We start from the raw sequence: 19,681 nt of genomic DNA on the forward strand, positions 1-19,681 counted from the left end.
GGAGAGTAGACCAGGAAAGGGGGCCAGACTGGGAACACCGGGGGTACTGGTTGACAGGCCGTGACCCGGTTGAAGCGGAGGGGCGCCTCTGTTCCCGTTACCAAGGCAACAGCGCGCGAGCCCACCTCCCATCCCCCCACGCAGGCCCAAGCCCGGCTACGCTCCGGCCGCCGCCACCGCCCCTGTTTTGTTTCCATGGCGACAGGCGGCGCGGGGCCGGCTCCAAACATAACGCGCTGTGGAAAACATGCGCCTCGGGGGACCCCTCCCGCAGCCCCCGCTCGGGGCCGAGCCCTGAGGGGCCCCGGAGCAGTCCAGGCCACGTGCGGATCTGCGAGAGCCCCCAGAGCCGACCCAGGCGCACGGGACCCCCTTCTCTCCGGCTGCCGTGCCTTCGGGGGTTCTGGGCTCCCCTCCGCCTAGGCGCCCCGACTCTCCGAGGCGCGCCAGGTCTAGAGCCCACCCCCTTCCGGAGCTGCCAGTGCATCTGGCGGCGGCCGCCCTCCCAGAAGCCCTCGGCTCCGTCCCGCCGCCTCACGGGCCCCATGAAGCCGCGCCTCCTCCGGGGCCTCCCTCCCCAGGACGCCTCGAGCGACCCGACGGGCGGCGGTGGAGGGCGGGTCCGCGCTGGGGCGGGTAGAAGCGGGGAGGGAGGTGCTTCCGGGACAGAGGGCGGGCAAGATGGCGGCGCCCATGGAGCTGTTCTGCTGGTCTGGGGGCTGGGGGCTGCCGTCAGTGGACCTGGACAGCCTGGCGGTGCTGGTGAGGGTTGGTGCCGGCGTCCTCTGCTGCGCCCTGGAGGACGAGGGAGGGGGCCCGAACTAGCCGATCATCCGAATTTTGCCAGGGCGCCTCAGCCCGGGCGCTGGGGGGGGGGGGGAAACTGGGGCAATCAAAGAGCGTGCCAGGCTGATATGGGCTCAGTGCCCTATGCTTTAGCAGCCTAGGTTTTGTGCAGCAATAGAAAGAGGCCTGGTCGGGGGTTCAAGAAATGGGTTTCAGTCCTTGCTCATCCATTTACTGGCTGTGTGACCTTGGTGAGATCCGTTCTCCTCTCTGTGCGCTTGTTCCTTCCCCCGAAGCTTTACTAAAGCTGAACAGCCTCAGGCTTCTCGGTCTTGGCATTCCTGTCGTCTCCTCAGCCTCCCTTTCTTCTTATTCCTCCTCCACCTCCTCATTAAACAGTTTATATTGAGCTTACTGTTTTTTTGAACCAAAAGGCCCACAGTGAGGCTCTGTAGAGCAAGCTCTGGAGTTAGATTTACTCATTTCATTCAGTCCATCGTTTATTAAGCATGTATTAGGTCTTTTCCAAATACCAAACATTGGCATGCAAAGATAAAGGCTTGGTCTCTCCCCTGGAGTTGTTTACAGAAAGGCAGACATGTCAGCAAAGAAATGGGATAAAATGTTCGGGTGCTAAGGTATGAGTAGAAACAGGCTACAGACTACCGGGAAGGGCACGGTCAGTGCCTCTAAGAAAAGGGATGTACTGGTTAGAACAAACTTCTGAGGTTAGGTGCTCACCAGGTAGATGGTAGGAGAGGAGGCAGAGGGAAGGATTTTTCTGGCTGACTTGTAATCATGATTGTGTCCATCACCACAGTCTTGTGTCGCCCTTTGTAAAATGGGCATAGTTATGTTCACCTCTTTTGTGTGTGTGTGAGGCAAGTACTAAGCATATACCACAGCACAACAAGTATTCAATAAATGTTGTTTCTCTCTTTGATTCCCCATGGGGGCCATGTCTCTGGCCTCCCTGCCTTCTGCTTCCTTTCCTGCAGACCTATGCCAGATTTACTGGTGCCCCACTCAAGGTGCACAAGATCACCAACCCCTGGCGGAGCCCTTCAGGTACCCAGTGTCCCTGGTGGGGTGAGGAAGGGAGTGAGGGTACAGGGGGAGGAACAGGAGCTAGACAGGGACGTGGTGCAGACACGTTTGGACAGGCAGCTAAGGGTCTGGTGGGCATTCTTCTCTCAATGTCAGGAACTCTGCCTGCCCTTCGGACCAGTCATGGAGAGGTCATCTCGGTACCACACAAGATCATCACCCACCTTCGAAAAGAGGTAGGTGGCTTGGGTAGGGGGGGCTGCCAGTGAGAAAAGTTGAGTCAGTTCAGTGCAACATACATTTATTGAGTACCAAGTATATGCCAAGCTAGACACAGGTGGCCCAGAGCTTCAAGGAACAATGGTGCGATGCAGTGAGTAGGAGCACAGAGATTAAGCTGGGGCACGGTGGGGACATCCACAGGCACAGTGCGTTCAGCCTGCTGGGCAGGGGGACAGATGACAAGCTGATGACACAAGGAAGGGAAAGAAGAGTAAAAGGGAGCTCAGATGAGCTCAGAAAGGGACTTCTAAGGGCCATTGCCTTTTTCCAGGGACCAGGTTGGGCAGGATGTGGGGCTTAGGGTGGACAAGGCGTAGAGCCAGGGTAGGAAGTTGCAGGAGCATGACAAGAAGAGTGGGGCGGCCTAGGCTATGCTCTTCCCTCTGTCCTTGAGTGTGTGACTTTCGACAAATCTCTTAACGTCCCACAGCCGTAAGCTCCTGATTTGTAAAACTAGGGGGCTTAGCCAGGATGCTTTCCAAGAGTTCTTCTAGCTTTCCTGGTCTGGTTCTAAAAGGGAACACATTGTCAGAAGTGGGACCCTCTTCTTCATTTCTACTTTTTCCAAAATTAAAGAGCTGGAAAGTTAATGGAGGTTTGGGAGGCACGGAGAGAAGGGATGCGGGTAAAAGCCACAGTTCCTGGCAGGGACTGGATCACTGCAGTTTCCTTACGTATGAGCATAGCTTTGCCAGTTTCCAGCGTTTTCTCCTGGTAGCCATATTGGGAGATTAGTGTCCCCATTCCTCAGCGGAGAAAGTAAGGCTCAGACTGATTTAAGGATCGTGCTCAGGAGGTGATTTGGGGACAAGGCTTACTTAGGATGTGCAGGGGGAACAGACACTGCTGCCTAGGACGGTGTGGCAGCCTGAGACCTGGGGGTACAGTTGGAATGTGCGTGTGATGGTGGAGCCTGGGCCATGGAATGAAATAGAGGAAATCATGAAGAGCTGGGCATTGCAACAAGCCAGGGGGCCCTGGGCATGGGTTCACTGGGTCCCAGGAGCACAAGGATGGCGTCCCTTAGTTCCTGAGGTGTGGCTGGAGGCCCAGCCTGCCTCTGAGCTCCACGCTGCTAGCTTTGTGGTGTCTGGGTTGGGGAAGTTACTGTTAGTAAGTTGCCGTCAGCAGGCATGTTGCCACCTTTCTGTGGAAACTCTGGGAGCTGGTCCTGGTTTGTGGCTGGGCCTTCCTTCCTCCCCCCAGTAGGCGCGGGACCTTGACGGCCAGCGGGCTCCAAGGCCCAGGCTTCCCGCCAACAGCAACAGGCTACTGGCTGTGCCCAGGCCAGGGGGCCTCGGTGGGAAAAGCTTCTTACTCTGCTTCAGTTCAGTTTACACTCAGAGGCCAGTGGCGGTGGCACCAGACAGGGTGCCCCTGGGGACGTGCCCTGGAATCCCCTGGCATCCATCTCATGGTGGCCGTTTCCTCCACAGAAGTACAATGCCGATTACGACCTGTCTGCCCGCCAAGGGGCAGACACCTTGGCCTTCATGTCTCTGCTGGAGGAGAAGTTGCTCCCAGTGCTAGTGAGTGTGGCCAGGCCTGCCAGGGTCCAGGGCCAGCGAGGGAGGGGGGCAGGCACCCCCTCCCCAGGCTTGGAGGGGCACGGGGATCGGAAGCCCAGCTGGAGTGGGGCAGGTGCACTGGCCCAGACCTGCCTCTCCCTTCCTGTGTCCCCAATGCAGATCCACACGTTTTGGGTAGACAGCAAGAACTTTGTGGAAGTGACCCGGAAGTGGTATGCAGAGGCTCTGCCTTTTCCCCTCAACTTCTTCCTGCCTGGCCGCATGCAGCGGCAGCACCTGGAGCGGCTGCAGCTGCTGTGTGGCGAGCACAGGCCTGAGGACGAGGAGGAGCTGGAGAAGGAGGTACGTCTGGGACAGGCGGCTACTGTGCGAGGCGCCCGAGGCTGATGCCAGCAGGGGAGGTGGCCGGCCGGCGCGCGCCCGCAGCCGCAGCCTACCTGTGTCCTCCCCGTAGCTCTACCAAGAGGCTCTGGAATGCCTGACCCTCCTTGCTCAGCGCCTGGGCTCTCACAGATTCTTCTTTGGAGACGCGTGAGTCTGACTCCAGGGGAGTTAAGAGGTGGCTGGGAAGAAGATGCCGGTTCCGACGCAGCTGCAGGGGCCGGGGTGGGTGCCGGCTCTGGATAGGAGGTCCTTGGGACAGACACTGGAGCTGGTGACAGTGGGGCTGTGTGTGGGGCTGGAGCCGCCTCAGTGGTACAGGAGGGTGGGAGGGCCGCCAGGCACGGGAGGGGCCTGCGGGGCACTCAATGTGCCCTTTATGCAACCCTGGCATAGAGTCCCATTCAGGGCCAGGCTGGCGCCACCTAGGCAGCCCCCCACACCAGGTCCAGACTGTGTCCTCTCCTCCCCTGGCGGCCCAGGGCCACTCCATCCCACCCCTCCCTCTCTGCTGCAGCCCTGCCTCCCTAGACGCCTTTGTCTTCAGCTACCTGGTGCTGCTGCTACAGGCGAAGCTGCCCAGTGGGAAGCTGCAGGCCCATCTGCGGGGGCTGCCCAACCTCTGTGCCTACTGCACCCACATCCTCAGCCTCTACTTCCCCTGGGATGGAGGTAAGGCCAGATGGAGGGGGGGCACCGGCCCCTGGGACAGTGGGCAGGGGCTCCAGGAACGAGCCCCCCCGCCCACCTTCCTTCCTTGCCCGTCAGCTGAGGTGCCACCTCCACGCCAGACACCAGCAGGCCCAGAGACTGAGGAGGAGCCGTACGGCCGCCGGAACCAGATCCTGTCCGTGCTGGCGGGGCTGGCGGCCATGGCAGGCTATGCCCTGCTCAGTGGCATTGTCTCTATCCAGCGGGCAGCGCCTGCCCGGACCCCAGACACGCGGGCTCTGGGCATGGCCGAGGAGGACGAGGAGGAATGACTGGTCCTCGTGTTCCCAGGACTGATTTTTCTACTGTCACGCATTCCAGAGAACCCTGTGTCTCCCCATTGTTGGTACAGACAGAAATGGGGTGTCCCCCCAGAATAAACCTGATCACACTGATTGGGGTCAGTCATTCCGTCCTTCAAGGCACCACCGTTTTTGCCAGCTGGTGCCGAGGGGCCGTGTGGGTGCCTGAGCCCCCCCACGATGCCTGGCTTCTTAGCTGCCTGTGCCCTGATCCTGACACTGCTCGTACAAGGGCCCGTTCCTGCCTCTCCAGGAAAGACACAGCCCTCGGTTCTGGGTCCAGCTTTCCTAGTCTCTCCGTCCCCCACTCTCCCCCCACTCCCATCTTGTGTTTGTACAGACAGTGAGCTCACCCTGGGCCTGGGCCCAGTTTCCACAGGCAACCAGCACAGAGCACACGATCACACAAGCTTGGGGGTGGGGGGCCACTGGGCCTCCCCAAGCCTTTCCCGAGGGGCCTCCAGCCCCTGGCACCAGCTAGAGGGGAGAGTGAGTCACCCAAACCACTGCCCCTGGGTTACATCACCAGCTCACCCCGGCCCTGCTGTACCCTCTTTAGCCACAGACGGCATGCGAGCTGACTCTGTCCCTTTTAATGCCCATGTCGAGCCCAGGCGCCTGCTTGGGCATCTGCACCTTCACTGGCGACGCCACAGATAGGTGTGAATGGAGTAGGCAGGTGAGAGAGTCTCCAGGAAGCCCACCGCAGGATCCTTGATGGTGAGGGGCACATCCTTAGAGGAGCTGGGGGTGGGGGGAGGGGAGGAGCTGAGCGGGTGGCCCTGCCACGCCCACTGGCCCCGCCCTCAGCCCCGTCCCCAGGCCCTGCTTCTGCTCTCACCGGTTCAGCACGACCACAACTGCAGAGCCGTCCGGATGCATCAGCGCCACTGTCTCCAGGTCGTTCTTCTCGCTGGCAACCAGCCCCACTCTCTGGGAGCCCTCAGGAATAAACTTGCTGAAGTGGGGACAGGCGTCGTCAGGGACCCAGGGACCCCAGCCCAGCTCCTCTGCCCCTGCAGGCAGCTCAGCTCCCATCGACCTCTCACCCAAGAAGTCACCTCCGAACCCTTGCCAAACCTCCGCCCTAACTCCAGCTCTTGAGCCATGCTGCTGGCACGCCCTGGCGTCCTGCCTCCCAGCCGAGCAGCAGGCATTCAGGGGCTGTCTGTGTCTGATGCCATCAAGCCACTTCTTGCCCAGATGGTGCAAGAGGGACAGGTGTGCCTCTCTCAAGGTTCCCACCCTAAACACCTCCCTGCTCCTCGTGTGGGGTGATGTAAGCCAGTGCTGGTGAGGCTGGGCCTGGCGTGGAGTGGGGGTGCCCTTCCTGCACTCACCTGAAGTGGCCGAGGTGGTAGAACATGGGCTGTTTGTAAAATGTGTCCTGGGCAATGTCCACGATGACGGGGCTGTCGACAAAGTTGCGCACCCAGTTGGGTCCCCCTTCGGGGTTCAGGGCGAGGTTCCAGTCGGTCCAGCCGACCACATGGTAGAGAAGGTTCTAGGGTGGGAACAGGGCAGAGAGACAAAGGCTCCACGCTGGGTCCCCAGACAACGTGGTTAAGGGTCACGCCATGGAGACGGGCTCCGCTGCCTCAGCCCTGGGAGGGGGGCTCGTATCCTTGGCACCTAAGGAGAGACGAGAAACCGACGACTCCGAGGCAGACGGAACTGCCCGAGACCCAAACCTTCAGAATGAGAGTGGGGGGGGGGGGAATCGGTGAGGGGAAGGCAAGACAGGGAATCACGACGTCCTGAAATCTGTCCCCCAGAGCAAGCCAACTGGAGAGGAGGGCCTGTCCTCATCCTCTGCGGAGACAGGGCTGGCTGGCAGCGTGCGGGGCTGGGGGCGGGAGGCGGGGCGGGCGGCGTTGGGGGTGGGGTGGGGGCGGGGCTCACCGTGATGATGCTGTGGCTGTACTGCATCCCCCGGTCCCAGGAGCCAAGCCGCACACTCTGCTCCCAGAACTTGGAGCCCACGCAGGCCTCCGAGGCAAAGAGCATGGTGTCGGGGAAGAGGCGGTGTGTCTCCCCCAGGGTGGCTTTGGCCGGAGCCAGAAAGTCCAGGTACCAATGGACAGCGATGCCATGAACGTACTTAGCGGCCTCTGGATCTGCCAGCACCTGCACCGGGGACGGGAGGGGAAGGAGGCCACTGAACCTGGGCCCGGCACAGAGAGTTCTGGACCTGAGAAACGGGCAGTGAGATGAACGCAACTGGACGGGTTGAAGGGACACCCATGGGGCCCTGGACATCCAGAGGCGTCATCACCATCCCAGCACCCCATGGGTGCCACCTGGGCACCTGGACCCAGCCCAGGCTGCTCTAGGAATCGAGTTGGGGCAGGGAAGGCACTCTGTTTGGGAGTCAGTCGTTTGGATGCTGGATCTGGGGGTCACGGGTACCCATGGAGGTCATGGCCTTACCACCTGTGCCCAACGGGGCAGCAGCAAGCGCTGGTCATCCAGCATGATCAGACGGACACCGCGGTGCTCACTGTTGGCGAGGGTGGGACCCAGGTCACGAGCGATGAAGTCTCGCTGGTGTTCCGGGGTGAAGCCCAGGCACTGGAAGGGGTATCCGCTAAGCAGCCCAGCAGAGGGCTCGTTCCCGGCTGTCACTGCCCAGAACTGTAACTTATATTCAGCATAGGCATCCAGGAACCTGGCAGGAGAAGGGTGTTGTGAGCACGACCACGAAAGGGGACCAAGACCCTGGGGGGACAGGCCCAGTAAGGGGGAGAAATGGGGGTCCCAAAGCTGCAAGGCCCAGAAACTAGAAAGGCGAGCTGAGGAGAGGCAGATCTGGAGGCAGAACCAGGTTGGGACACAGACCAGGGGTCCCAGAGGGGCGGCTGGTCCCAACCCCACGGCCTTGCTGCTCCCTTACTTGACAAAGTATCTGGCCCAGGTCTGGTGGTAGCGGTCCCCCGGGTGACCCTTGAGTGACCCCTTCCCATTCACTGCCCCATTGGTCTTGAGCCACGTGGGTGATGTCCAGGGACTGGCGAAGAGTGAGACATGGCGCTTGGCCATCTCTAGGGCTTGGTGAATCAGGGGTATCTAGAAACAAAGGTAGTGAGTGAGGAGAGACACCCAGAGTTGGAACATAGACAGACTGGCCCAACCAGTGCATCGGGCCTCGCCATTGGCCCCCGCCCTCCCACCCCCAGGACCAAACAGGGAGCAGGGGCCCGGTTCTGTCTGCACAGTGTGCTAGCCAGAGGCTTCTCAGCCACCAGGGGTCAGGGCCACCAGGGCCCGGCAGCCACAGGACCCACCTTGAGCTTCACATCTTCCTCCGGGAGGCTGAAGTTGAGCAACTGGAAGTCATCAGGGGTGTCAGCATAGGTGTAGGTGCGGATGGAGAAGTCACAGCTGGCCATGGGTACCCTGATGAGGTTGTATTCGATTCCTGCAGAAAAAGAGGGGCATCTGAGCCAGCGGGAGAATGCGGGACCCGGCCGACCAGCTGCCAGTCCTAAATATGTCTGAGTCAGGACGGAAGGGAACGTGGGCTCCCTGAAGCACAGGCCTTCTGAGCCCGAGCGTCCCTGCGCAATCAGTGGGCCCCGGCAGAACAGCTCTTGTGTATTTGGGTATTAAGAGAGAACCCAGAAGTGAGGCTCAAAGCACCAAGCGCACGGTCCTCTCGGCCCCCTCCTCCTCACCTTCTTCAGAGAAGTACGACTTCAGTAGCAAATTCCGGGCAGCAGGTGACAGGGCCAGGATATTGAGAGCAGCAGCGTCTGTCATGGCCCCTCCAAAGCCCTTCACTTTCTGGAACTTCTGATCCGGCTGCAGGGTCAGTAGCAGCCCTGAGGACGTTGCAGGGAATCAAGGGTGTCAGCCCACAGGGGAGAAACCCGTGTGATCTCTGGCGCGATTCAGCTCCGGGACAACCCCAGCCTGGCTCAGGGGTGAGGGGTGTACTGGTTACCTGTGCCCGTCCGGTTGGTCTGCATGGTCCCGAGACTCAGCTCCATCCGGCGCCCGCTGCGCGTGCTCTCATAGCGGCTGAAGGTGCCAGGGGCAGGCAGGGTCAGGGGGTCAAGGGAGTCACAGTACGTGGCATTGCAGACACAGACCACTGAGCTGTAGCCGAAGCTTTTCGGGATGCAGGGGCGGGCACCTGGGAGGGAGGGAGGGGGCGCGTGAGCAGAGCGATCGGCTGAAGCACGAGGCCGGGTGATGCCACACTGGTCAGCAGGGATGCACGCAGGTTTCAGAGGTCCTCCGGCTATCCCCCCACCCTGAGGGCGGTCTCAGTCACTCGGTCACCTACTGAAGTCCACCACCAGTTTGCCAGAAGGCTCCGAAGGACCACAGGCAAGAAGGGAGTCTCGGGTACACCTCCCTCCTCGAGTCACTCACCTGATGCCCAAGACACTGCCTGGAGTAGAAGCAACCCGGTGAGGCTGGCAGCCACCACATGTACCCTGCCCAGGGGCTTGGGACACTCCTGAGAACAGAATGAGGAGAGGCTGAAGGGCAAGGTCCCCTCCATCCCACGACTACTCTCCTGGGCAGCGCTCGGCTGCCTGTGGCCGCCCACAGCTTTGTCTCCCACCTTTAATGGAGATGGAACAGGCCTTCTGCTAGCGACAGCTCTCTGCCCACCCCAACCAGGACCCTCCTCCTCCCCTCTACCCACTCATTTCTCCCTCAACCCCTCCCCTCCTCCATCTGTCCCTCCATCAAAGTGCTATGAAGGCCTGAGTCCAAGGAGAGTCTGTCATTCATTGAATTCCAGAGCCTGGATGGCCAGGATTCCAGAAGCAGACAACAGCAGTGGGGAGTCCTGGCTCACTCACCTGTCTGGAAAGCTCCATCACCAGATGAGAAGGCTGCAGGGCTCCCAAGCCTTGGAGAAGACAGAGGGTTCAGTCAACGAGAATAGGGATGCAGGTACCCGGGTAGCTACCCACAGCGGACTAGCCTTTCGGGTTCTTTCCGGCATAATAGAGTGGATGGGTCATGTGATGACGACGAGACAGTCACATGATACAGGAAGTGAGGCAACTGCAACCATACTTGTAAAGGGCGCCTGGCTTCCTCCAGGCTGTTGGCGATTATACACCCCGTGAAATTCTGGAATGACAACTTCAGGAAGAATGCAGATCAAAGGTCTAAGTGGGGGATTGGGCAGAGGCTCCCAGATCCCCGAGGATGGGAACCACCGCAGGCACATGACTTTCTGGAGAAAAAAATGTGAAAGTCATACTAACAAAGCTGATACTAATGAAAGAGGTTCACTGTGCACAATACTGGGAGAGGATTAAGCCAGGCTTTGCGCTGCAGAGGCTCGTGAAGCAGGCGGGGAGTCAGACACGCAGACAAGATAAAGACAGTGCGCATGGAGGGAGGGAGTTAATCCTGGAAGACTTCCTGGAAGAGACAGAGCGGGGGATTAGTAAGCAGTGAAGTGCAGGGAGGATGGGCCCAGGGCAGAGGGATGGTAGGAGCCGTGGGAGGGAGTCGTCAACACTGCACTCTGAGGCCACGTTTGTTTCACGTCAGATGCTGCGGCTGCTTTCTCACAGGATGGGGAGGCTTGGTAGTCTTTCAGACACTGAAAGTGCACAAGCTGGAGCCTTAGTCCTGCTGTTACCACCACATCACACATGGACCACACCACACCTGACTTAGTGGGAATGACACACGCAATGATTACCTGACCAACTCCCTGCCCTTCGGCAGGCGACACCGCAGCCTCCCAGGGTCATTCCTGGAATCAGGGACAGACGCTGGTGTCTGGCACACGGGAGGTGCTCAGCAACTGCTTGTTGTGTCTTTCTGTAATTAGCGAAGTCTTTCCGGGCACACTCCAGGCAAAGTCAATCATTTCTTCTTCTAGGTTTCCATAGCATTTCAGGATTGTCTCAGTGAGGCCTGGGTTTGAAGCCTGGCTCCACTGTGTACTGGCTGTTTGACCTTCGATAAATGACTCACTCACTCGAAGCCTCAGTCTCTCACCTATAAAAGGGGAGTGACGGCTCCTACCTCATAGCACTGTTGTAACGAGTAAGTACCATCATGTGTGTGTCTAGTACACTGCTGGGCACCAAATATCGCAGCAAGTTGCGTCTATGTTTACGGAGTTCTGTCAAAGAATGTCTTACTCATTGTAGGTAGAAGGCCTGACATCGAGTGGGGACGTGCCAAACTGCTGAACTGGATTGAACTATCATCACTGTGTCAGTGATGCCCCATCCAGACTTCCTGTTTTTCAAGGAAATGCGGCACAGAGCTCTCTTGGGAGGAGGACAGGGGATCTATACCTTACTTCCCTCTAGTTCATTCATTCCACAGGGCGTTGCTTGTAGACATGGTCTGCTCTGTTGGGGGAGGGGGGGAGGGGGCCCCCGCCCCTCCCTATTGCGCTCTGCGGGAACAGAGTTTGTGAGACACCACCTCATCGTACAGATTTCTCTCCCAGTCTGATTTTCCCTTACAGATGAGGCTTACAGAGCTCATCTTCTAAAGCTGGTTATAATAAGGGCTAATATTTAGGGAGTACTTTGTGTGCATTAGACACTTACTCTCATTTCATTCTCACGAGGCAGATACTATTCTTTCCCCCCCTTTAGAGATGAGGAGCCTAAGAAAGGTCATTAAGTTGCCCTGAATCCCCTGGCTACTCAGAGTCCCTTGGCTAAACACACCACATATTTAATGAGAGCCTCTGGTATGCCAAATGCTACACGAGGCGCTGCTTGTTTTCCAAAGCTGCTGGGTCAGTCTGCTCTGTGTGCTTTGCGTTGTTTTAAAAGCGCCCCTTCTTTTTTACAGAGAGTTCTACCTGCCCAAGATGAAGGCCCAGTTGGCTTCTGAAATGCTGGCTACGTGGCAACAACATTTCTCCGTGTTCTCCGAGTTCTCCAAAGACACCAGTTAGGGTCTACGGCTTCAACAGCGCACCAAAACCCAGAACTCCCAGGAAGGGCAAGAATGGTTGGTTTTCAGCTGGGGAGGGATGGCTCTGCCCCTGTCCCTGAGCGTCACTCTCCCCACCCTCAAGATCTCAGCCCAACAACCCAAGCACCCCCTTTTCATGCCAAGTATTTTCTAACATACTCTTTACAATCCTGAAATAAACGTATAGATTCTATGGCTTCCCTACACACATAATTTAAAAGAATCAGTATAGCTGCCTTAATTGGAATACGAAGGAAAAATAATTGGACTATCTTGATAATAAAATATGTTTTCGATAAGAAAATGTAAGAAAATGTGTAGCCATGATTACCTAGGAGACATAATGTACTCAGATCTTGCACTAACCTAAATGGAATAAATTAGGAAATAATAGAAGCAAAACCAGCCCATGTATTAATAAAGACTTTCAATATGTAATTTTCATCATATGTCATTTTCATAATATGTAATTATCATTATGCTGCAAAAGTATTAAATATATGATGAATTGAAATGTTTAAAAGCCAATCTTTGTGACTAAGTCCGTGCATTCCACATGTCTCCACAAATTTATTATTTGATTCTAAGTCTTGGCAATTCAATAAGGAAAAGGACAGTCTTTTTAACAAATGGTGCTGAGACAACTGGATATCCACGTGGAAAAGATAAACTTAGACCCTTACCTCACTCCATCATCAAAAATTAAAGCAAAATAGATCCTAGACCCAAATGTAAGAGCCAAAACTACAAAGCTCCTGGAAGAAAGCATATGAGTAAATCTCTGTGACCTTGGATTCAGCACTGGTTTCTTTGTTCTTTTTTTTAACCAACAATAAACAATTTGTTATCTCACACAGTTTTGGTGGGCCAGGAGTGGCCTGGTTGGACAGCTCCGATTTGAGGTTTGTCATGAGACTGTAGCCAAGACGTTGGCAGGACTGCAGTCATCTTCAGGCTTCACTGGGCTGAGCTCTGCTTCCCAGAGGAGCCACTACCTAACACAGGTGGTGAGGCGGAGCTTGCCGTTGGCAGGAGGCCTCAGTTCCCCATCATGTGGACTTCTCCACTGGGCTGCTTGAGCGTCCTCACAACATGGTGGCTGGATTCCTCCAGAGTGAGTGACTGCAGACAGAGCAAGGCAGAAGCCACCATGTCCTAGCTCAGGCAGCACACATCATCATATCTGCAATATTGGTTACACAGGTCTTCCCTATACCGTGTGGTGGGGTGACTAAACAAGGGGTGAACACTGGGAGGCGGAGATCGTTTGGGGCCAGCTAGGAGGCAATCTACCACAGTCCACTCTCTGGCCCTCAATAGGTCATGCCTTCCCACATGTAAATACTCATACCTCCTTCCAACGTTCCCCAAAGTCTCATCTTATCATAGCTAGAGTCCAGAGTCTCATTAGGCAATGGTTTCTTACATATGATCCCAAAACACAAGTGACAGAAGAAAAAAAGGATACACTGGACTTCATCAAAACGAAAAGGGAAATGTGTTTGTGCTTCAAAGGATGCCATCGAGAAAGGAAAAAGACAACCCATCGAATGGGAGAAAATATTTACAACCACGTATCTGATAAGAGCCTAGTATCTAAAATATACATACGAAGAGCTTTTACAACTTAATGGCAAAAAGATAACCCAATTAAAAATGGGCAAAGGATTTAAAGAGACATTTCTTCAAAGATAATATACAAATGGCCAACAAGCACAGGAAAAGATGCTCAACAAACATCAATCAGTAGGAAAATGCAAGTCAAGGGGTGGCCGGTTAGCTCAGTTGGTTAGAGCGTGGTGCTAATAACACTAAACCCAGGCTTAGAACCAAGGTTTCCACTTAGATCCCTGCAGGGGCCACTGTGAGCTGCGCCCTCCTTAAAAAAGAAAAAAGAAAAGAAAATGCAAATCAAAACCACTATGAGATACCACTTTGCATAGGATTGCTATAATAAAACAGGTGGACAATAACAAGTGTTGGAAAGGATGTGGAGAAATTGGAACGCTCGTATGTTACTGGTGGGGATGTCAGATGGTACAGCCGCTGTGGAAGACAGTTTGGTAATTCCTCAAAATGATAACCCTAGAGTTTCCATATGACCCAGCAATTCCATTTCTAGGTATTTACTTAAGAGAAATGAAGACACATGCCCACATGACGACTTGCTTGTGAATGTTTCTAGAGCAGCAGTATTCATGGAAACAACCTAAATGTTCATCCACTGGTGAAAGAATAAACAAACTGTGGTATTTCCATACAATGGAATACTACGCGGCAATAAAAAGGCACAAAATACAGATACAAGCTACGGCCGTGAGTAAACCTCAAAAACATTACGCTATGTGAAAGAAGCCCGGCAAAGAAGGTTACATATCGTATGATTCCATTTATATGAAATTCTAGAATAGGCAAAGCTATAAAGACAGAAAAGCAGATTAGTGGTTTCCTGGAACTGGGGTGGCAACGGAGGTTAACTGTTGCACAACTCAGTAAATTTACTAAAAATCATTGAACTGTACACTTAAAAGGAGATTTTTATAGTCTGTAAATTTCACCTCAATTAAGCTAGTAAAAATTTTATGACATATTTGCAGTTGGTTCATTGCTTTTGCAGGAACTGCAACTACAGTGTTGAAAATATTCAACTAAATATATTCCATAGTTGGAAATGCTCTAATACACTGAGTAGGCAGATGCAGTGATTTCAAGGCAATGCCTTTTATTCAAGCTTCCTTCTCCACAATGATCTTCTAAATTATTGGACTTTTTCCAGAAGAAAAGTTCTTGTAAATCTTTTCTGCATTATTACATAATAAAGTCCGGCTGATTTATATTTGATTTTATATTTGCATATGTTGTTGAGCAGAAATGTCCAAAGTCAAGGAGAATGAGAGACCATTCTTCCTTGTGCAGGGCTGTCCTGCATGTTCTAGAACGTCTACCTTTTCCTGGGCTCCATTAAATCCTCCAAGTGCCTCTTAAGGGTGGTCTCCACTAAAGACGCAAGTTCCCAAAATGTCCCCTAGGGGGCGACCACTGCCCTAGGGAGTCACCTCAAACGCCTGGGACTCAGTGCAGTGTCCACTAGGGGTGTACCAGGTGGCCATACTGTGTTCCTCTGTCCCCTTCTTAAAAGATGTAGCTAAATGCCATGGATGGACAACTGAGAAATGAACATAAGCGAAGAGCAGAAGTGCAAAAATAGTTTGGCTGACCCAGCAGTGGAGTTCTGATTCCACTTGGGCCAGCCCTGTGCCAGGCTGCGGCTTGGCTCTGACAGCAAACTCCAGCCCTGGAGACTGGTTAGGTTCCATGTCATACGCTCCTTGCTCTTTAAGCCTCAAACCAACTCCCTAAAGAGGACGCCCACCCCCTCCCCCAAGTCCCACTGTCACCTCCAAGGTCAAATCAAAGAGAGACACTTTCTCATTCCATGCACAGAATAGTAGATGCTCAAAAAATACCAGATGGATGAATGAATAAACCAATCAACCCACGACCTGACCTTTCAGCTCTGGTTTCTGATCTGAAGATACCCCACTCCTCCTGATGACTGGTCCCCAAAATGACTCCTTTCTCCAGTAAGACCCTGTCTGCCCCTGACTAGGGTATGGCTTCCCTCTTGCATCCATGTGATTAACCAACTCTGTTTTCCCCCAGCTTCATTGAGATGTAATTGACATATAACATCGTGCCAGTTTAAGAAAATGTATACACTACACGATGATTACAATAGTTTGATTAACCAACTCTTAAACAATAACCACGGCATTCCCGGTAAAGCCCAGTGCAAACGGAAAGGACTTGAACCTCACGCGCTATCCTGTATTTTTTTCTCAAGATAATAGCCAATCTTTCGTGAGTGCCTATTACATGCATTGGCCCGACGGGCCCACGTTACAGATGAGAAGACTGAGACCAACAGAAGGTAGGTAAGTGGCAGAGCGAAGCCTAAATTCAGATCCGTCCTACGCTGAAGCCCAAGCCACTCTTAGTCGTTATGTCCAAGAATGCTCCCTGAAATATGCTCCCTGAAAGAGTCCAAGAAATATGCTCCCCGATATTTCAGTAGCATATTTTTAGCCTTCCTTAATGTGATAAACACGTGCAGAGTAAATTTCATGGGTCCTATTTCTTTGGAACCTCAAAACATTCCACTCAGAGGAGAGCACAGACTCGGGGCTCAGTGTTTGCTGAATAAGTAGGTTGTTATCAATCACAGTCCGCTATGCAAGGCCCTGCCTGTCGGGTGTTTCAGGGGCGTCCTTGGTGTGGTTTGAAGGAGAATGAACTTCAGAAAGAACGAACCTAACTCTGAACATGATTATTAGGGTCAGAGAGAGACCCAGTGGAGGGGGCTTGGTTCAGGCTACCGGAAGGACGGCTTCAAATACTGAACACCCAGGACCTGCTGGCACATTCCCACTGTTCTGAGCCTGAGGGGACAGACAGGAAGTATAACCGTTATAGTTATTCAGCCTTTATTTCTTCCCTCCGGTAGTCAAAGGAGACGTGTGTCCAAGACCTCTACCTCATTTCTTGTTTCCTCTGGCCGCCACCCTTTCTCTCCTGTCCCCTAAAGGAGAAGACACGGGGAAGGGTGTTTTAGCATGGACACCGGAGGGATTTCACAATTTAAATCCTCGCTCCATGACTCCCTACCTCTGAGATACTGGGAAGTTACTTGACTTCTTGAGCGTGTTTCCTCATCTCCAAAACTCTTGCCTCAAGGGTTGTTAGGAGGATTTAATGCAACACTGCATGTAATGTTATTGTTCATGCCAAACTTCTGGACCGAATTGCTACACTCGACGAGTCCTCTCTCAGACTTCCTCTTCTCCAAAGGCCAACTCCGCCCTCCCGGCTCCAAAACCGCTCTCACCTGACTTTTTACCTCACTTGACACAGGACCCCTCCCTTCTTGAAGTGCTCTCCTTTGTTCCCATGACTCTGCCCTCTCCTGGTTGGATGTCGCCCCCACTTCTGGCTGCTCCTTCTCCTTTGCAGGCTTCCCCGCCTCTTTCTGCCTGCAGGTGTTCTTTGAGGTTTTATCCTCGGCCTTCTCTTCTCGTAAATCACGCCCACTCCGAAGAGACAACCCCATGGCTTTGATTACCTACTAGTCGCTTTTGGTTCCCAAATCTCCACCTCCAACCCCAATCTTTCTCCTGCGGTGGAATGCAATCTCATGGGGCCGTGAGAACTCTGCCTTCCAGACCTTTCCTCTGTGTGTCTCCCATACACCTCAGCAGGCCCATCATGAGATCGTCCCCTCACCCAGCCAAGCCCGCTCTTCCTCCTGTGTTCTTTCCCCAGGAATGGAAGCCCTTCCTCCCGGAACCTGGGGCTCCTTCCTGACTGTAACCCCTGTCCCCCTCGCCCCATCATTTCTCTCCTGAACTACAGAAGCCTCTCTCTTGGCCTCCTAACCTCCCCTTTTCTCCTCCAATCCATCCTCCAAGAAGAACTAGATGGTCTAATTAAAATATAAATTCCGAAGCTACACTCTCCATCCTCCACTCCTTCAGTGGGTTCCACTCTGCCCTGAAGAGGGCTTCGGGGATCTTTGTCCCACCTTCACGTCTCACCCCTCCATTTGCACATATGGTCCACTGGGCTGCGTCCCATTTCCTTTCATAGGCTGCGTTCCACCTTGCCTCTGCTCTCCTCTACGCCACCCGTCCTTTCTTTTTCTCTCTTGAAAAAAATGAGTAACTCCTCTTTTCCATCACGAATGCCTCAGCCTTACCATTATTGCCATTAGTACCATTTTCCTGACACCGCTGGCTGGATTAGGCACCCCTTCAATGAGCTCCCCAACTCATACAGTCAACAAATAACGGGCGTCTACTACGTGCCGGGCACTGTTCTAGATCCTGGGGCTACCGCAACAAATACGATGATGAAGCTCCTAGCTGTTTGGAGCTTATGTCCTAGAAGCTGGTAGACACAAAACCAGGCAAACTCATGTGGCCATGAGAACTAGGAAGCAAAATAAAGGGGTAAGGCGTGCTGGATAGAACCAGTGAGGGGGATAATTGTAAGACATGACTTTAGAGAAGGAGGCCAGGGGCCAGCTTCTGCAGGGCCCTGGTGGCCAAGGAATCTGAATTTTGTTCTAAGATGGAAATCCACTGGAGAGTTTGGTGCAGGGAAGTGAAAAGATCAGATTTATATTTTTAAAAGGTCATTTTGGCTGCTGTGTAGAAATCAGACTGTAAGGGGCAAGTGCCAAGACAGGGAGACCAGCTGCCAGTTGGAACCTGCCACAGGACTTGTCCCCTTGGCCACAGGACTTGACCCCTTGTTCTCCATCCTTCGACCCTGAGTCCTCGCAAAGGGTCTTCCTTCCGTATGCATTCCTGTTCACCTCCATTCAGCCTAGTTAATGCCTATTCATCTTTCAGAACTCACTTCAGACGTCATTTTCTCCAAAAGATTCTCTCCCTCCACACACACCTCTCCTGTAACACAAGCTCATAGCCCTTACGTCTCCTTTGTAGCTCTTATCACAATGAATTAATTGTACAAGTGGCTTAATGTCAGTTACGGCGCCCAGTGGCCTGCTAACTCGTTTGCCTGCTGTTGGGTCGGTGCGTAAGCCCAGGAGGGTACGGACCAGTCTGTCCTGGCTCCCAGGCGTATCCCCGGGGCGCGCGGGGCGCTGGTCCAGGGCCCCACTGAACGTGTGTCGAATGACTGAAGAATACATCAATTACACAGACCTTATTCCCACTCCACCCCTCAAAAAACAAGAGGAGGATTCGAAGATTCGGTCCCTTCTTCTTCATTACTAAATTACGACCATCCCTACAAATAATAGCAATGATGACGAAAAGGAGAAGTGCAAACGCAGGGAGGGGAGAGTTAAGACGCAAACGGTGCTACATCCAGCGCGCCTACCGTGGGCGAAGCGAAACAGCAACCCCATCCGGAGGCGAAGGGAAATCCCACTGCAGCCCCGCAAAGCCGGGGGGGAGGGGCTGGAGAAGGGGGCTCCGCCGAGCCCGCGCCCGAGAGGCTGCGCCCCCAAGACGCGCGTCCGCGAGACGCGCAGGGGGCGGGGCGGGGCGGGACCGGGCCCCTTCCGCGCTCCCTACTGGTCTTCCTGGGGCCGAACGGTTCTCGTTGACCAGCCGTAGCCCAGATGCGGCGCAAGCGTATTCGGGGGTCTGCTGGGCGGCGGGAAGCGCGCGTGCGCCTTGGCGCACACCCGCCAGCACGCTGTCCTGGGCGGGGGGAGACTGAATTCCCTCAGTGAGTCCAGCCCCCGGAAGTTGAGCGGGATTCTTGAGCTTCCTCCTTCGAGAACCTCAGGATAGAGAACATTCAGTGCCCAGAAGCTGTCCCTTTGGGAGCACCAATTTCTAGTCGCTCCTACCTCATTTTGTCATCCAGGCCGCACCCCAACCCTCCCTGGGGCGGGGTTGTTATGATGGTGAATTATTCAAGAAGCCTCGCAGCCTGCCGCCATCTGTGGACAGCGCCCCTCCTTCCTCCCTTCCTTCCCTGCGGGGCACGCGGCTGTCGCCAATATCATAGGGTCGGGAAGCTTTCCAGGCCCCACTCTGTTACTTAAGTAACTTGAGCTTGTTGAGGACCTACTAAGTGTTAGACCCAGGGCAGTGAGCCAGTCCTTGCTCTCAGGAGCTTACGTTCCATGGGATCACACAGACGAAAGCAAGGTAATTTTAGATAGTGCTAAGTGCCCCCAAACAC

The 19,681-nt window shown here is 54.4% G+C and overlaps 2 protein-coding genes across 6 annotated transcripts; one reads left to right on the plus strand and one right to left on the minus strand.

The window, feature by feature from the left end:
- Positions 1-189: 189 nt before the first annotated feature.
- On the plus strand, positions 190-5,131 carry MTX1 (metaxin 1). Its single transcript, XM_033093480.1, has 8 exons — positions 190-762; positions 1,785-1,854; positions 1,990-2,069; positions 3,552-3,644; positions 3,804-3,986; positions 4,099-4,175; positions 4,543-4,697; positions 4,794-5,131. The coding sequence occupies exons 1-8, from the start codon at positions 682-684 to the stop codon at positions 5,006-5,008; spliced, it is 954 nt and encodes a 317-aa protein (XP_032949371.1). The 5' UTR covers positions 190-681; the 3' UTR covers positions 5,009-5,131.
- GBA1 (glucosylceramidase beta 1) lies at positions 5,132-19,032 on the minus strand. Of its 5 annotated transcripts, none has more exons than XM_033093475.1 (13): positions 18,866-18,963; positions 10,716-11,017; positions 9,856-9,905; positions 9,416-9,503; positions 8,982-9,173; positions 8,713-8,859; positions 8,323-8,456; positions 7,932-8,104; positions 7,469-7,706; positions 6,941-7,165; positions 6,379-6,542; positions 5,880-5,996; positions 5,132-5,782 (listed from the first exon to the last, which is right to left on the minus strand). In XM_033093475.1, exons 2-13 carry the CDS (start codon positions 10,765-10,767, stop codon positions 5,677-5,679), a joined length of 1,686 nt encoding a protein of 561 aa, XP_032949366.1. In that variant the 5' UTR covers positions 10,768-11,017; positions 18,866-18,963; the 3' UTR covers positions 5,132-5,676. The 5 variants fall into 5 exon arrangements, with proteins under 5 accessions (XP_032949366.1, XP_032949370.1, XP_032949367.1 ...); XM_033093479.1 differs by having other exon boundaries at positions 9,856-10,238; XM_033093476.1 differs by lacking the exon at positions 10,716-11,017 and having other exon boundaries at positions 18,866-19,032.
- Positions 19,033-19,681: the final 649 nt, after the last annotated feature.

This window comes from Rhinolophus ferrumequinum, chromosome 22 (assembly GCF_004115265.2).
Source record: "Rhinolophus ferrumequinum isolate MPI-CBG mRhiFer1 chromosome 22, mRhiFer1_v1.p, whole genome shotgun sequence".
In the NCBI taxonomy this organism is placed as follows: domain Eukaryota; kingdom Metazoa; phylum Chordata; class Mammalia; order Chiroptera; family Rhinolophidae; genus Rhinolophus; species Rhinolophus ferrumequinum.

Coding starts and splice junctions, on each gene's coding strand:
- MTX1 (XM_033093480.1), top strand. CDS start 682: ATGGCGGCGCCCATGGAGCTGTTCTGCTGGTCTGGGGGCTGGGGGCTG. Junction 763..1,784: donor TGGACAGCCTGGCGGTGCTG/GTGAGGGTTGGT, acceptor CCTTTCCTGCAG/ACCTATGCCAGATTTACTGG. Junction 4,176..4,542: donor AGATTCTTCTTTGGAGACGC/GTGAGTCTGACT, acceptor TCTCTGCTGCAG/CCCTGCCTCCCTAGACGCCT.
- GBA1 (XM_033093475.1), bottom strand. CDS start 10,767: ATGACCCTGGGAGGCTGCGGTGTCGCCTGCCGAAGGGCAGGGAGTTGG. Junction 5,997..6,378: donor TACCACCTCGGCCACTTCAG/GTGAGTGCAGGA, acceptor TCCCCACTTCAG/CAAGTTTATTCCTGAGGGCT. Junction 5,783..5,879: donor GTTGTGGTCGTGCTGAACCG/GTGAGAGCAGAA, acceptor CCCCACCCCCAG/CTCCTCTAAGGATGTGCCCC.